At 34.4% G+C, this 19,138-nt stretch overlaps 1 protein-coding gene across 1 annotated transcript; it reads right to left on the bottom strand.

Annotated features, from left to right (window-relative positions):
- Positions 1-11,199: 11,199 nt before the first annotated feature.
- On the bottom strand, positions 11,200-18,457 carry LOC143459523 (leptin receptor gene-related protein-like). Its single transcript, XM_076956726.1, has 4 exons — positions 17,894-18,457; positions 15,050-15,125; positions 14,201-14,387; positions 11,200-12,284 (listed from the first exon to the last, which is right to left on the bottom strand). Exons 1-4 carry the CDS (start codon positions 17,904-17,906, stop codon positions 12,168-12,170), a joined length of 393 nt encoding a protein of 130 aa, XP_076812841.1. The 5' UTR covers positions 17,907-18,457; the 3' UTR covers positions 11,200-12,167.
- Positions 18,458-19,138: the final 681 nt, after the last annotated feature.

Below are 19,138 nucleotides of genomic sequence, written 5' to 3'. Positions count from 1 at the left end.
AATTGATAGGCTTGCCTACATTGACTCTTGTTTGAACAGGTTCGGGAGTAATTGGACTGTGATACGATTAAGATCCCGCGTGTGACGTCTATATAAACCTGAAGCCGGTATCACGAAACCCTCGGTTGATCTTAAAAACTTGTCTCCTTTGTCTAATTCAAGTAATCTTACAAAAGTCGTTCCGGTTGAGATCATGTTATTTGTTGTCTTTAGCAAAAAATATTGGTTGTTCAAGAAAATTTTCAAAATACACAACTTGGCTTATTGCTCTCATGTCGCTGGTTCTTAACCAATAAAAATCCTTTGAAATCTTAGTCCCTTCTTAAATCCTTCTACTGGATTAAGCACACTCGAGTTGTTTGACATTAAAGTATTTAATAGACTAATGGCGGGTCTTCAAACAGCGCAAATCATCGGTTTCTACAAGCTGCGGATAATAAGTTGAACCTCATTAGCGGTGGGTAGAAAAAGTATCTTTTGTCCGTCAGCGCTTACCTCCCACACGCAAGCACGTGCTGAACACCGGAGTTTTGTTACACGTTTTTTATCAATTACAGTTTGTAACAAAACGCAGGTTTTACAAGTTATGACGCATAAACCAGGAACTGCTTCGTTCCGTGTTATTAAGCCTATCTAACAAATTTATCAAAACCATCAACTGTACAAACAATAGATTTTAAGCTAACTATGCGTTTTGCGTTATAGATCACCTGATTTGTTTGCCACTTAACAAACATCGTGTCCAAACTGTGAAAACAAAACCAAAACCCATGGACTTTTTTGGTTACTAAACATGTCCATAAGTAATGGTTGACTATGGTTAGACAAGTGTATATATCAGTAGCCAAATAGCTAAGATTACTCAAAAGCCTGACCAGCTGCATATCATTAGGGCTTTGGAAATCATGCTAGAATTACTATTTCGTGGTTAAGAAAGTGTTCTTGACACCAACAGGATGAAGCTGGGTAATGGAGCGGAATGATAATGAAAAAATCCACCTCCCACGTAAGGTCAGGTGTTTAACTTGTTATGGAGTGCGAAAAGATGTTTATATAGTAAATAAGGTGTATATCATTTTGACATGTATTTACGAGTTGTGATAGATAATGTTCGCTTTCTCGTATAAGAAAAATAAACGATCTGTTACTAAAGTATTGTGCGTCTTCTTCTGTGGCTGCAAAAATGCAAAAAGTGGATGTTACTTAATTACTACCGCATACATATTTTATTTAAAAACACAATGCAACCTATCAGATAAACAATTTATTTAATTTGCGAACTCTGTTAATAAGCTTTTATTATGATATGCATAATAGGTGACATAGCCTGCTTTGTATATAGCTTGTTCATAAGTATAATTGAAACGTCTCGCTTGACGTCATGGTTGTCAGCAACAGGTTAACTAGCCATAAAACTTTTAAACTAAAGCGTCTTTAAGAAAATTCATTGGCAGTTCTCGAAAAATATCATCTAACCATATGAAAGTGGTGGGAAATGGGCCAAAACAATAACGACGAAGGTGACCTTCGTTGACCTTCACAGCAGAAATTTCGAGTCAATTAAGCGTGGGAGAGCAACCGGGTCTGTTAAGAAACAAACGCAGCTGCCACCCACTACCAGCAAGATGATTTAGAGGTTGAGTTTATTAAATAAGCATTCATTAAATTTGTATGATGAATATATTCATGATAAAAAAACTCAAAGCGTTCCCAAAAGAAACGGAGCGAGAAAACAAAGTTTTTAACAGATATATAGAACATCATATTTGTTCGTTTTCGAAGCAGCATGTTTAGCATGCTAAACCATAAATCTCAATGTAACGGTGACATGTGTAATAAAATTTCATTGCATATACGTATGATATATATTGGTTAATATGTGTAATCGTTTGATGAAGTGTAATTTGCTTGATACATTGATCAGACCTTAACCATTTCAATTTTATTCAAATAGTAAGAATTGTAAAAACCTTTATTAATCTGTTTTATTTAATTGTGCGATCACTAGGATACAATGTCACCTATCGAAATCCTGCGTCCAGGTAAGCCAATTGGAATCAACTTCATTTTCCATTCATTTACGCCTTGTTGCCAAAGCTAACTGTGTCTGTAAACCATAACAGAAGAAGATTCTATATACATCATGTTTCAGGTAAAATTGCAAAACTTTACACAATATAATCAAATTGAATGTTATCAATTGGAAAAAACTATCTTAAGAACCTATATTGGTCCTAACAGTTGCTTTGTACACGAGAAGCCGTTAGTTACCGAAATCCGTTAAATTATGCGATCCTTTTTATCGTTAGCATGTTTATAACTGTGATTGATCACTTGATTAAGCGCATATAAGACTTGAATATTGGTTTTTCCATTGTTGTATTGATGACAAAATTTGTCACCCTAAAATGACAGTTTCGCTATTGTGGCGCGCTGTTAAGGATCTCTTTCGGAAATATTCTCACTGGGGTGCTGTTTGCTAACCATTTATCGTAGCCAGCAGCTTAGCAAATTGATCAGCATCAATACTCAATCACTAAGAGCGAGTTTACACGAGAGTACAAACGGGTCGCGACTTACAATGCGCTTGCCCTCAGCAGGACTTATTTGATTTTAAAGATAGATTCTTGACTATTAATCAGAGGGCGTCGGGTCTTTTCTACTAACTACTTTGTCCACATAAATGTTTTATCATTATAATTGTGCGGGAAGCCTTCAGACGAATCTGTTTTCTTACGCGCGCACCGCTTACTTCAAACCTACATTATCAGGTTGAAATCTAAACCGTATTATGTTTGTAAAACCTTTAGAGTTTAGACGAAAGCAATCAATTTGGTAGTTCAGGGAATACCTTAGATAACATCATATTTGTATTAAAAAGATTTAAAATCATACTTTGGGTCTAGTTCACCGGGCTTCTTAAAAGAATACGGCCAACGACATTGCTATATAAAATCGTAGCTAAAGAAATACGATTAACGCATTCAATGCGCCACATCCATCTTTCGCCACAAAACTGTGCGCGTAATACATGACGAAAAATTAATAAGTAGCAATTCCATCATCTAAAACATCACCATACGTAATTGCAGTCGTTTATATAACTTATAGTATTTATATTAAATATATATATTATATACTTATAGCAGATGTGTGACTTTCATGTCAAGGTGACTCATCGTATAGTGCTTTTTTAAAATATTACTGTTAATTTGTACAATTTTGTGTGTTCGATATATATTTCCAGTGTTTTTGTGTTAATCGTAGACTTTTTTCGGTGCTGATGACACAGCAACTAAAATATCATGCTAGATGTGAGTAATTTGTTTGCTGATCATCATTTTTATACTACAAGTATTCTTACTAGTGCCAAACATTTCTTTATATATAAAATTTGGATTGCGTAAATGTAAATACAACGTATGGTACTTCAGAGCGGTTGTTTATATACGGTCTCATGATGCCAGCATGCGATGATAAAAAACACAGCTTTGGGTTATAATTTCTACAAGCTACTGCATGAAAGTAGAAATTTTGTACAAATTTATAGTTATCTGATTGACATTATAGATGAAAAAATTCCAATTTAATTCTGACATATCAAGGGAAACTACAAAAATAGGTTTTCTATATTATGGGACAGGGCAAATTTCTCTCGAAAACTCGTTTTATTTTACAAGAGACCTGTCATACAAAGTTGCCCAAATGCTCCTGCTTACCTTGTTACTTGTTTGGCTTGTGTACATGTGTGACTTTGTGTACTGGTTTGAACTTATTCTGTTGGCAAAGGTCATCTCGTTATTTCAATCCATAATATTTTAGATAAACAAAATTGTGGTATCGGAACGTTAATCTTCGGACTGAGAAAGCAAAAATTCGATAATGATTTCACATCATTGGAGCCCCTGATTACCGAGCTTGTCTTAGTACGTTTTACGATTTTCGTATATAGATGCGTTTTTACCTGTTTTTTTTCTGTGATGTTGCTAAACAAGAGCAAGCGTCGTTAAAGTCTTACTCAAGTAAATTGCTACGGTAAGCCTATCTATGACATCGTCATTCACCACCAGATACCAGCGCAAGATTTGCATGGTGGAGTGCCCTGAGGCCCTTTCATTAATAAAGTTTTAATTTAAGCGCATATGAGCCAAGTTTAGCTTTATGAACATCAACACCTTTTTGTAGGTTTAATTAAACGAGCCAGTTGCTGTTATTGTTCAATCGATAAAGAATTGCGCAACTAGCCAATACTTGAAATAACAGCGTCAGTGTGAAAATATTCGGATACACAAAAATTTTGTGTTTTTAGGTGACAGATACCGCTTTCAAACGTCTTAAACTAAATGTATTTTCATAGCTATCTAGACCAGGGATGTCCAACCTGCGGCCCGCCTGAGATTTTTGTGCGGCCCGCTAGTCATTTTCACTCCGAATACTTTGATGACTGATATTGTTAAAGTAGTTAATTTCATCAATTTTTCTTGAAAATTAATAGGTTCTGCGGCCCACTGAATTATTTCAAGTGACAATACGGCCCACTATAATAAAAGGTTGGACATCTCTGATCTAGACAATACAGCAGCCAAATAATAGTTTTTACTTTTGAGACGCCGTATATAACTTGTAAAACCGTATACATCGATTTTGAATCGCCGTAACACGTTTTCTGTGTAGGTTGTAGCAGGGAAATGCAATAAACAAAAAAGTTGAAAACGTAAGGCGTATGGTTTAAAAACTTTAGGTTTGTGAAGGGCTATGACTCAATACCATACGCTAGTATTAACATAAAATAGTATTTAGGAGAGTAAATGACAGACTATGTGAAAATGTTTTAAGATTTTGACGTTTTTTTGAACGGCAATTTCACTCCAATCTGCTGAAATAGATTTGTCCGAAAAATATTTAGAAAATACCTATGCAATTCAATAGTAGGCTACACCACGATGACCGCAACGAAAATTTTAATCCTTACTTGATGACTTATATTTTAACAAAAAATATCTGAACATAACTATCAATGAAGCTTGTATTGGGTAGGGACCGTAGCCGTACTCACTTCACAATGAGTTTTGTAATAGGCTACCGTTTCCTTTCAAAATCTACTTTAGACAACATGGATGACCTTATTTTGCTTTACAGCTTGATGAAACAGTGAACAACTCCGTATCATCAATTGCAATGCTCAATGCATTGTTGGAAGTAGGCTCTTTTGAAACTTTCACTCGGCGCTTGCTAACCACAACGACAAGCAATCTGTCGTGTTTCATGATCAGCCAGTTCATAACTTTTTTTATTGTTTTATAACTATGCTGTCTGAAGCTTTCATTTCAAATAGCATCGTAAGATACTAAATATGCAGTATTGTACTAGTTATTATAGCAATATAATATAGCACTTATAGCCGATGAGGAGTCGCAAAGGAAAAAAGCAATGAACAAAAAGACGTGGAAATACCTATGGTCCCTCAAAATTGATTCCGTTGTAGGGGGTTATGACCCAATTATGGTCCACCTCCGTAAATACGTTAGTCTTAGCAAGTCTTTTTTGAGTCATCGACGTGTGCAGCCGGCTTTCAATTAGTTTTAGATAATAAACAAACCTTTTTTCATTGCAGCTTGAAACTATTAAAACGAAGTAAACACGCAATGCAATTTAAATGTTGGAAAAATTAAAAGTTGATTTTAGCAAAACTTTGAATTTGGTTAGTTATTTTGTATTAGGCTATACATTTGTTTATTTTTGTTCATTTATGACATAATGTAGCTGGTCAGAAACTTGGTGCTCCTCCCTAAATCCACCCCTGCCAGTTACCGGACATTGGTTCGCTTCTTTGCAAGCCCGGCGCTTTAACCGATATACCGCTCCCGAACTGGAAATTGTAAAAAGAAACTTGAAATTTATCAAATGTAAAATTTTTACCTTGTTGAGAACAAAATAATAACATTTAATAATACGTTAATTAGGGTAAGAAGATTACGGTGAATTGTTGTACAACAAACGATTTTTAAATAATTTGGTACAACAACCTCATCTAGCGGTTGAAGAAACTCCACTCGACAAATTTTCTCTCGTTTACGTTTGTGTAAAAGCTTAATTGTATGGCCTGCGAAATAACTTTTGTAGAAACAATAAGCTGCTTGTCGATACACAAGGTTTTATTGTTGGTGATGAGATTCATAGGAAGAACTAAAACATGATGCTAATGCATGCCGATTTCCTAAACGATTTGATTTTAAATCCAAATACTAAACTTTATTAGTTTCTGAAGGAAAAAATTCGTTATTAGGTAAAATTAAACAGTCAGATCAACAATAGTAGGACTGTGGAAAAATAAAAAAAGCTCGAGTTCGTGCGAACTTGGGCTTTTGAATTCAAAGTTTGTGCGAGCCCAAATCTTTGACGTCATAATAAACAAAGAAAAACTGAAAACTGAGAAAGCAGAAACGTTTTTATCGATGTAGACTACTATTGGCTACATTCAAAGCCTATGTTTAATGTGTACGTAACCTATTAAATGATGGTAATAACTAATAACAGAAGCATTTTGAAGACCATAAACTAATCTGTAGCCTATAAAAAAGCCTATATATGTGTGTGACGTAATGCACTAACTTTTTAAACTTAAGACTAGACCTCCCATACGTCCGGTTTTAGCCGCCGGCATAGCCATAAGCATAAGTATGCGGGACAGTCCTGGTTTAAACGCCTTGTCCCGGACGGGCAATCAAAAAGTCTGTTTTTTCTTGTTATTTACCGAAAGTCTGTAAAGATTCTCAACAAGGTCATTCTGAGATTACTGATCTGATCTGGTTTCATCATTTTTTCTCCATACTCTTCTTCATTTTCAAATTGATTTGCTCCCGGGCATGTTCTTCCGACGGCTCAGTGTGTGCGCGTGTTTTTTTTTCAGTTTTGTGTTAGTGTAACATTTCACTTTATTATATTTTATTGGACATCTAAGACGTATAAGTTCTCAATATCTTATTTCTGACATCTGTAATCCAATGAATTTAGTGCATCAGAGGGCCCTACTATCATCCCTCCTCCTTGACCACGGAAACGGGATTCCAATCCTTGGGATGGGGTTTCTTTTCATCATTCAGCTGCACTAATCTTAATCAACTCATTGTTTGTTGTTGTTACCAATACCATGTTACTGATGCGTATTTCTACTATCAGCTTTCAATTATCATATTGCATAAGTGTTCAAATTTAACTGTAACACTTATTTTTTTCATTTTTTGATTGTTATTTGCTCGTTGAGTTTAGTGGCCGTGCTAACCATTCATCGTCTTCGTCTTGTGTTAGCATCATTCTTGCACGTTTTAAGCTCTTGGGCTTTGCTGCTCTTTCCCGTCATTGTCTGCTGGCTGAACTGTGATGTTTCTATGTTGTAATGGTTAGCATTTTGTTTTTCGTTCCACCACTGACCATGTCGAAAAACAAACGATACGATTTGTTCTGTGTAGCCTACTTACTGAAAAGTAATGCGTGATCTTGTTTGTTACTTTAAGTCTACTTGTTTCGTTGTGAAATAAAAAACAGGATATAGTTTGGAACGTTAAATTTATTTATATTTTTCTACACGAGCTTTCGCAAGCATAAGCTTGCTTCTTCAGGTGTACTGTGAAATGGCAAAAATTATTTAAAACGCCAAACTCTATCTTGTTTTTTATTTTACTATAAAATTTAATTAACACGATTCAGACAACATCAGCTTTGTTTCGTTGTGTTCGATAAAAATGTTATTTTTACATCATTGTTAGTGATGCCATTACTGGTACAGTAGTAGATTGGTTGTTAGCGCATTCCTAGTTGAGTAATAATAATTTAATTAGTAGGCTATTATGAGGTTTTTCATTTCTTTACAATAGGTATGCAAAATAGAATCTTAGTAAATAGCTATATAATAATTGAGAAAAATATCATATCAGAAAAATATGGTAGCCTATGCCTACTTAAGAGTTACTAACTGGCACAGCAAGACTAGAAAGCTAACTATTTCCGGTAGCAAATACTAGATAAAACTGGTATACAGGATTTTTGGGGACTTGAAGTTTGGAACGGATTTGGGGTTTTTGGAAGCGCTGATTCCAAAAATTGCATCAGATTTTGCCCATCTGCTCAGGGTTAGCCGCTACATAATACATGCTTAGCATTGTTTAACAAAGTTTTGAAATACCTGTTATCGAAATTTTCAAAATTTACCTCCTACTACTTCTAACTTGTAAGCACATTTTATAAACACTTGCGATGCTTTTAAATGCTCAACTGCCTTATCAACTGTTTTTGAATTACGTAGGGAGTTAGTTATATTATTGGCAAGCTGGAACTGTAACGAAATTATGTCACGCGTTATTCACAGTATTTTGTATTTTACCGTTTTTGTGAGTTTGTTCTCTAGTGCGTTGATTGGTTGCAATTACCGTTGTTTGTCTCACGTTGTGTGCACTTTTATCTTATCACTAATTTGGCGCCTTGCCTTTTGTACCCTATAAAAGCCGTTCGTTAAGTGATTTGAGCAGGTCGGTTTTGGTTTTGGGTCGTAGAGGCTGTTGAATAAAATGACTTGATTTCTTGGGTTTTACTGGTGGTGTCGCGGTTCACCGTGAATGTGGAAATTGAGCCTGGCTACACGAAAGAAAAAGTTCTGTTACAGAACTACAGTGAGATCTTCTGTCAGCTTAATCTGTGTATAAATATCATAGTCGATCTTAATGAATGGTGCCGGTTATCAGTTTATACGACTTCATAATGCAGTGAAAAGCTTAGACTTTTGCGTGAAACCTATAGAATTGACATTGTATATGCGAATAAAAGCAAGAATGACTTGTAAGTTATAGCTTGTTATTTTTATCAAGACTTCAGAAATGAAGCATTTTAAAGTATTTAGCTAGTCAATAGGCCTAAAGTTAAAGTTAGTGCAAGAAGCAACAAAAACTTAAAATTTTGTTTTTTCACATATAATCTATTTAGCTAAATCCTTACTCTCATCAGAGATTTAACACAATTAAAATGGACCAGAAACGACGAAAGTGCAAGAATAACCCTAATATTTTCTGTTATATTTGTGGTAAATATACGGTGGCAAGCTGACATGCTAATAAGATCGCTTGCTCCAAGATCCAACCGGGCGTTAGATATGTTCGTCTCTTCCTGGCACTTACATCACTGTCGATGTATGTATATTCAAACAAACTGATCAAACTATCTGGCTGGACATGAGTGACTTATGTGACCATCTTCTACTTCCGCTCACAACCGACCTGTGTAAAGATTCTTGACCACCTGAACGGGAAACTGGCAACATGGAATGGACGTGACGTCGTTTTATCTGTTTGGCAAATTTTCGGGCATGGCCCTATCTTTTGAAGCGATACTTCACGGCGGATTAACACACAGGCGTCGACGCCCAGCTCACACAGAAAGAATCTTCTGAAAAGTATTATTGTATTATAGCTGTGTGTACACTGCAGTTTTGATGGTTCGCATTTGTTATTAACTTTTTATCATGTCTGCGGATAGTATCCTATAATATGAAATTTGTTTAAACCTTATTGTTTACAGTTTTGCCCTATATCGTCTCATATGTTATAGTCTACTCTGGTCTCCATATGTCTAAAATCACCAACGTCAGATCGATAACTTTCTTTTTACTGTTTCCTGTCTCCCGTTGTGTTTTCATTATCTGTTCTTCATTTACTGCTTTTTGTTGTCTCTGGAATGCGCTGGCCGAACCGTACTATCTGCTTTAGTTTATTGTGTAAATTTTCACCGTCAGTTCTGTAGTTGCATTAATTATTATCAAGTGAAAAATTGCTTACCCCCCGTTTCACTTTTTCGAAGGAAGAAAAGTGTTATATAGTGTTAACCACCCTGTCCGCTAGATAGCGGTGGACACCACGATTATTTGCCCAAAGAATTGTTGTGTTTGTAGTTTTATTTCCTGTTCGCATTTCGATTGGGTCGTCTTTTAGACAAGGAGGCATAACGACGTTCTTTTGAGATGGTTCTCCGCGTCAAGTTATACCTCTGCTTCGGCACATGTTATTTACCAATAAAATAATACCAAGTTAGACGCAGCTGTGGATCAGGAACAGCTCAACAACAAAAATATAGCGTAATGTATTAAAAGTGAAGAAACAATAGAAATTCATTCATTTCTCCAATCGGTTCGATGGCCGAGTGCTGGACTCGCAATATTGCGGCAAGTGTTCCTTCCGGCTTCGGTACCTTGGTAATGCCCTTGGGCAATAACGACACTTGCTCCTTTTCAGCGGATCTGGTGAACGGTTCTAAATTCAGACAATACGATAAAAAAATATGTGTAATACACGGAACATGCACCAAGGGGCTCCAGTTATGAGAAATTTTTTCCCAGCATTAGCTTTATTAATTGCTGTACACTTTACACGTGGTGTACACCACTGAACGTCGTCGTGCAATCCCTTGCGAGGTCGCTAATACGCAGTATGAGAAATCTAAGGCATTTTTGCCAGTCCAGCAAAGTTAATTTGCAAAAATGCTTTTAGAATTATCCTCAAAAGGTAATTCCGTTTAGGCGAAAATATTGCGTTTGAAGAAGCCAAAAACAACGTGTACGTTGATTAGCCTGCAATGTTTTGATAGAATGCGTGTCATAATATCAAAGTGTGAGTTGAGTGCCGCAAAATTTGGTGAAAGAAATGTGTCAGGGTTTGTGCTTCTTCAGCAATGGTATCCTTACTCTAGTGCAGGGGTCGGGAACCTTTTTGGCTAAGGGAGCCATGAAAGCTACATATTTTTAATTGTATTTCCGTGAGAGCCATATGATATTTATCAACAATTAATGCAACTAACGTGTGCATTTTTAAGCAAAACCAACAACTTTAGACTACGGTAAATGCCTGAATTTACTCTTTAATAACATCTTTCTTACTGTTAATACGACTTAAAATTACAGAAAAAGTTTTATTCGTAACAATCGAGCTAAGAAATGCCAGTTTAGATTTATCTGCGAGCCAGATGCCGTCGTGAAAAGAGCCACATCTGGCTCGCGAGCCATAGGTTCCCGACCTCTGCTCTAGTGTGTATCAAAATCAGGTTTTTAAAGCGATTAAAACCCAACCCTTCAACTAAATTTTAGTTCAATGCAATAACTTAGACTATGCAGTCTAGTACCGTAATTGGAAAATTTGATGCTATTCTAAAAAAAAGCAATAACTTGGAACAATTTGTATTGCAAAACTCCTCAAGGTTTTTATAATATGTAAACAAAGCGTACACAACATGTAAACAGAAAACAATAAAGTAAATATCAATGAATATATGTATAATACAACAAATGTTCGTAAAACAGAAAAAGCTTGTCTTGTGTAAATGGCTGAGTACCTGGCAACTGATACCTTTGAAGCAAAGCAATGGACTTATAACCATCATAATAATCAGGAGAGGAAGAAGGGATGAAAATCAGCATAGACTCAATCATCTATTCTACACAGGAGTATTCGAGCCACATTTAATCACTACATAAAAGTAACTTGTTAAAATAAAAATGATTCAATCACTCAAAAATATTACCGAAGCATATGCATAAAAGATGTAGATGTCAGTGTTTGTCATTGCCATAAACTATACTGGCGACAAATGTTGTAAATAAATTGATTCGAGACAGAGTCCAAAATGACTTAAGTCACATCATTGCAGTTGTAACAGCAAAATATGGAGCTTTATTTCTATTCTAATTACAGCTGTCTTATACATGGACTTCACATTGCGACGTCCTAATGAACAACAATTTTGTGTGTTTTTGCAACATACTTTCTAGCAATAATTGCTAAATCATAAATTATTATTGAAAAATTCTTTGTCCGGTATACTTATTAACAACTCTTCTTTGATTTACCGGTTAGGTCATCTTATTTTAGCACTTGTCCCTTATCTTAGTTATAGACCAGGTGTCTTTTTAAAAATTAGCCTTTTTTATCAAAACTTGTTTTAAAAATTAAGACTAGCCATTTAAGTTCTGCACCTTTAAGATAAACTTAGGACACAAAAAAGCTAAAGGTTGTTCACAGTTGCAGAAATAAAAGCAGTTATACTGATAAACACAATTCAGTTTTTAATACAATGCAAGCTTTGAAGAAAAAAGTAATGAAATTAGTATATGTATTGCCATTGATTGTGCACTACCACCGCTGGAAGTCATAATCTGAATCTTGTCCGAAATACAAAAAAAATCCTAATATTGTTAGAAATGCGATGACGTTTCCAGCAAGGACGAAGGCGCATGCACCCCACTGCATCTGCAGAAATAGGGTGGTCAATTAATTCATCCCTGGATAAATAAACTCCGGTCTATTTAACTCCAGTTCATTTAATTACAACTGATTACACCCTGTTAAGAGGCAAAAAGTTGCAACTATGTTAAAATGAAATTGTTAATAATTTATTTTGCTAACACAAAAGCCTTTGCTTTTTTAGATAAAATAGAAACAAAGCAGACATTGGGGACGTATATATGTTGTTTAAAGTTATCCTAATATTTTAAGATCTTGTTACATATCGATGCAAAGCATGTTTATGAGAAAATCATTTTCTACTAAACCAAATTGGATTTGGCAAATAAGTCAGCAGTTTGCAACTAAAAATAAATACCCTTCCCTGACTGTTTTGTTGCAATACTTGCAATTAATTCTTTCGTCGTTTTTTATTGGTTTTTCAATTCACAATTTTTCTAAGGGTGTAGATTACATACACTCCATTTCCATGTCCAAGTACAGGCTTGGCCGACGTACGGCAAGCCTAGCTTGTAGCTCCAGGCCTAATACAGGTTGTGTTTGTGAGAAAAAAGCTGTTGTACCGCTGGGTCACGGTACTCCACAAAACAACTAATAATAATAATATGCCATGCATCGATCAATATTCTGTTAATGAACTGATATCTAGCGATCCATTATTTCAGTAGGTAGAATTCACTTTTATTCTTACCAAATTATTAAGTAACCACTTTGCTAGTAGCTAATATCAGGATTTATGAGCCTAATATTACGGTACCGTAACAAGCTATTTAGTTTATTTGCACAGGATGTTTTATAGGCACAGCATAACAAAACAGCCTGAAAATTCACCTGTAAATTAACGATATCCAGATGTTTAATAATAATCAGAAAACGCCCTACGGTTTGGCCGCGAATACTGAAAACCAACAGAAAAATAGGTGAAATAAAAAATAGGTGCTCTTGGGCCACCTATTTTTATATACCCTATGACAACGTGTAGTATTCAGGTCTAGTATTACGTCTGCGTAAGTTGCATCACCTCAAAACATGGAAAGTAAGGCCTAGTACTAGGCCTGAAAAGTGGACATGGAAATGGGGTATTAGAGAGCAAGCAATGTGATTTTTAAAAGTCTTACTTAGTGATATTTATTGTTTACGAACAACTTTTAAACACAGCATTTCAAATTCGCATACTTTATGCTATGAAGTTGTCTAAATACATGATAGTTAATGTAGCCTATATCTGAAGACTGAAGTATAGTTGTTTTCAGCTGCATGGTATGGCTAAACATTGAAACGCACAGATGAAAGTTTTACTGAGAACAGCTGCAATCTATGTGCCTTAAACTTGTTTCCCGGATAAACTAGTTTTGGTGAAAATCTTCTTGGAAGATAAAAGTAGGCCCATTTCATAGCCAAATATCCACTGATTGTGAATTAACCGGGGTTGTATTAACAAAATTACTACATTTACACCTTCAGGCAAAAATGTCTTGAGTTGTAAATGTATTAAGCTGCAAAAATGACTTAGTTACCATTTCAGCGGCATTGCATTGTTTAAGATAGGCAACTATGTCAGGAGAAAAATAAAACCGAATTCACTTAAAATTGAATATAATCAATTGGATAAAATTGGAATTAATTTAGTTAATAGATTAGGGTTACACTGAGGTTGGTATGTGATTACTGATAACTTTAAGATTAAGTAAATATTTAAGCGAAAAAAACTCTGAATGTATAATATATACAGTTTTTGCGAGTTTAATATATGCTGCCTTATTTTTCTTTCTTCGTTTCCCAATTTATTTTTTGAAAACATCTTAAATAAGTTTACAAGCGCCTTCTGGTAAAAGAACACCTCATTATAATCTTTACCAAATTTGCTTGCATTAAAATGTTTTACTGTACAACCAGTACACCATGACTAAAAACCTACGTACCACGCCAGCATGTGCAAGAATGCATGGAAGTCCAAATGCTGATACTACAATTCCAGTGGTAAAAAAGATTGAAAGTTCTTTGCAGGCAGTGCTTGTAGAATCCATATCAGCACCCAAACGACGAGCAATAAGCATTGGCACAGGAGCAAGGAAGTAAAACATTAAGACAAACAATGGCCAGTAAACTCTAAAAAAAAATTGACTTGAGCATTACAGTCACCAATATCCTACCAACGTATAGCATTATCATTTCAACATAAATTAATTCTCAATGAGACCATGATGTGTACTACAGTGTACAGTAATTATCAGTATGCATGTATGTTATTTACTAAAAGGTGGGCATAATTTTCAAAGTTGTGTAATTACTGCAGTAGCAAAAATACTTGCAAATGTAATAAACACAGGTAACATTTTATAAAACGCTTTGGGATATTTTTCACAGAGTATATATATATATGTTACATTTCTTTCATGAATTATGACTTCAAAATAGTGTTGTAAATCAAGATTAATTTTTTAAACAGTAATGAAACAAGCACTAATGTGCAATTCACCCAACCCAGGTGGCATTAATTAATACAGTTGCAAGAATTGTGATTAAATGTTGTCTGTTGTTTAATGTGACAGATGGTCTTCAAAAATGCGACATAGCATAATAGCAATTACACAAGCATTAAAATATTTTACTGGAAATGAAAAGCCCTGTGTAGTTGCACCACCGTAGCAACAAGTCTACAGCCAATGTGCATGACCGCCTGAATTGAAGTTACGTAAATAAACATATTTTTAACAATGTAATTATATTTAAAATAGAAAATTACAAATAACAACCAGTGTTATAATTACCCAAACTCTGGCAGGGCACAAGATAACATGAGGAATGTCAATGCTGCTGCTCCAGATAAAGCAAGTAAAACCAAACTAAAAACAAAGTTGTTTAAAATGTACCACCATGTACATCACTGTAGAAACCATAAATGAGGTCATTCCCAAAGTTTTTCACTTCAAAACTGTTTAGTATTCATGCAGATTTTCACAAAAACTTATTTCATATACCCTACTGTTTAACTTCAAAATGTTACTCAGTATTATAGCTAGTTTGTGTATTATTATTAATACGTTTGCCAATATTTTTAATAGATAAACGTATTAATACACAAACTAATAATAATAGTAACGTACCTGGTATATATACATTAATAAAAGTATTCGATTTTTCTAGTGTCATAAATTAGCCTTAGCCTAACAAGCTTTTTACAGCATTTGGACTTCCAATAATCCTTTGCGATAAGATTTCTATAAATTTATCTCACACTAAACTTTACTTGGCACGAGACTGAAATGCTTCTACCTGACACAGGTTTAAGAACCACTGAAACATATAGATATAAAAGACTCCTGCTTCTATTCTAATCAGGACAAAATGATACAGTTTTATTAACAAGTTTGATTTGATTGATAACATGACCAAAAAGCCTTGCTTTAATGATAATTAAATGTATATATATATACATATATATATATATATATATATATATATACATATAGCAATTGCCAAGTTAAATTGTTTCGGACATAATTGCCGTTATCGCAAAGAATGCTGTCTCTGCCTAAACTAAGCTTATAGGTAGATTCATATTTCACCTAAGTTAACAAATTTATAGGTATATAATAATGTTCTATTTGGGTTTACCATCGTTAATATTCAAATTTGCCTGAATATTAAACCCATGCAATATTTGGCAAATGTATGCCGGTTTGGATTCAATCGGCCCATCACTAATAAAGTTAGACATGAACTGTTTTGCACAGGACTTTCATGTGACACACTTTTTTTTAATTGTTGTATCATTTAATTCTTATCTAAGTGATATTAATGAAGACTTCCAGCATCGAAAATGGTTTCTGGAATATTATCATTTGAAAAAAATGCGTTTTGGATAAGAGGCTGGGTTACAGACTGAATAGAGAGGCGAAATATAACAAATTACCACAGAAAACAAAACTTGGAGTGAAAGCTGTCACAATCTATGGCTACAAAAAGAGTTGGTCCTAAATCAAAGACTAAGCTAACTTAGGCTTATTTAACACAATATGTTCCTGTTATACACTTTAGTAACTTACGCTTTAACTATACAGCAGTCACCGCTTTATAAGCCCGCAGTCAATAAGCCCAATTCAGCATGGTCTCGATTTACTCCGTTTGGTCCTATAGTGAAATTTTAAGAATAAAACTCCGTTTAATAAGCCCATTTTCGGTGAGATTTGGCATAATTTGAACGTGAGTATATAGATGATGATGGCAGTAGGGTGCTATGGTAAGATATACATTAAATGCAACCAAGCAGCGTATTGTTTCTGCACACTCTCAAGCTAACTAACGACAGTATCCTATGAAACTGCTGCGTCATAAGCTTGATTGTTGGTCTTGATTCGTTTATAATTGTACTGTAGCTGTTGCGGTGTATGAAAGATTAAGAACTTTAAGGACAACAGTAACATGAACACTTAGCAAAGTGTGCAGCAAAAAGTGATGAAAACTCACTGAAACTTTAGTCTTTTGCTAGTGTGTAAAAAATCTTGCATACTTCTTGTGTTTGTGTATTGTTTGCAGTCATTTATAGGCTCTAGCTTGATTGACAAAAACACACGTTCTGCTTTATAAACACATCCGCTTAGTAAGTCCAAAATAGTCTGGTCCCGAGGTGAGATTATAAAGCGGCGTTTATTATACCTAGATTACTATTTACTTGTTGGCCACATGAAACATTCTGTTCAAACTTGGTCCAAATACCTGAGTTATCTTTCACTGCTTTTGATATTGTGACCGAATAAAAGCTTCCATTTATGTCATACTTAAGCAATTAATTTTCTCTTTTTTCCACTTATTTATGGCAATAACTGCTTAACTGCTACATATTAGCACAAATCCTTTCTGCAGTATATTTACTGACAACCATTCTTTGATTAAGGCCAACTTGTTTTTGGACTTGCCCCTCACTTTCATGTATGTCCTTACATATGAACGTTAAATATTATATTTTTTCCAATGCTTGCTCAGACTGAATTGCTAAAACTTAAAAATCTCACACAATTACTTCAATACAGCCTAAGTACTTACCCTAGAAATTGATGTTGAATGAAAAATCCACATGAAAAAAAAAAATTTCATTAGACGTTTACAAAATATTGCGAACAACAATAGCCTCAGGATATTATGCCTTTCACATTATCACTGATAACAAATAAAAATTTTGCCATGGAAATAACTAAACTCATTTAACTCAAAGATGAAGGTAAATAATAAATTACTAAGTTTTATAGAATTTCGGTTTTCCAAATTTGGTGTAATTAGTGGGAAATAATTTGTGGAATTATATGGGCACTGCCAGGACATTTTCTTAACATCATTGCACCTATTAAACAAAAAGTAACAACAACAAAAATATGTTCTGAAGCCCTGTTCATCCCTGGAGCATATAAAAATACTTTCGAAAAAATGGTGTTTTTGTATGTGTATTCAATATGTATTAAATAGGCATTTTCGAAGAGCAGTTATCTCTGAGTTAATTCAAGTTTTCTGAGATCCTCAGTTTATAGAGAAAGTTGAATTAAAGAGCTTATATTGTTACACTGTTATCTGTATGATTGACGCCTATATATTTAGGCCTATGGCATTATGGTTATTACCTTTCACAGACATTTCCTTGATATATATTTTTGCGATGGTGATGAGATGATTGTCGATAAGTCTAAGAGCTATTAACTGTCATAATCCAAACAAGAGCAGATGAGTATAAAACTTTCAGATGAAATCAAAAAAGCTTTAGTTTAGTTCCAACAGTACAAAGTAGCCTACTGTTCTGAAATTCAGACAACTATAAAGCCCTAAGACAGGGTGCAATTATAGAATTGAACTGCTATGGAAAGTTAATCACAAAACCCCTACTGGAAAGTAGTGCAGTTTTTCAGAAGGAATTGTGCAATCAACAATGCAAATTTTGACATGGTGGCGTACACTATTCAAAGTAATTCTTAATTCTTGTTTATTTAATATAATTTGGCATTCAATTGTCCAGTTTTTTTTGTTTATTCATTAAACATTGGCATAAAGGGAAGGATGAGTGAGAATTGTGTCACAAACAGTGTATTGTTACATTCACAACTATTCACACAATAGTCATTGCACACTACAATGTAGTCAATTTCTATAATTCTAAGTGTTGTCTATTGTAGCAAAAAGTTTTGTTATTTTGATCTTCTACGAAACAACTTCTTTTTTGTATTTGCAGTTTTTATTATTTTGTAGTTCATCTTTACATGTGATGTAACAAACACTGCATCTTTCTTACATATCACATTATAATGCACAACACATTTGAAAAGTTGATTTAAATTAACTTCTTACAGATATATATATTATCGTTTGCTCTCAATTATAATTTATAACATCCTGGCTATCTGACATTCTCAGTTTCAACTCTTAAACATTATATCATTCAAGCTGTATTTGGTAAGAAATGCATCAGGTATTGTTTTTGGATATAAACAAATTGTTTATATTTGACATGGTTGAAATTGGAAAATTTTATTTTATATTCTCAAAACCGTGAAGGTTGTTACTTATTTTCATGTGGGTAAGTAGGAAGCCCACAGCTGAAAACATTAGGGTAGATCAAAAAATCATCCTTCGATTCTTGATTTGAAGCCACCTAGTGGTGGTCAAAAACATTTTTGTCCGTAACTCAAAAACTATTAATCCAATTTTTGTCAAACTTTTACCATTCATCCTAAAAAATTGAATAGAATCATTTAAGCAAAAAAATATGACGGTTCCAATGTTCATATTATGATGGAATGACTCTTTAATGCTGAAACGTTATCAAAAAGAACCGACTCAAAACAAGTCGAGCTACACATGATAACATGATAACA

This window comes from Clavelina lepadiformis, chromosome 5 (genome assembly GCF_947623445.1).
Source record: "Clavelina lepadiformis chromosome 5, kaClaLepa1.1, whole genome shotgun sequence".
NCBI classification, from domain to species: domain Eukaryota; kingdom Metazoa; phylum Chordata; class Ascidiacea; order Aplousobranchia; family Clavelinidae; genus Clavelina; species Clavelina lepadiformis.
Note: the sequence above shows the minus strand (reverse complement) of the source record. Positions and strands in the feature narration are given on the sequence as shown.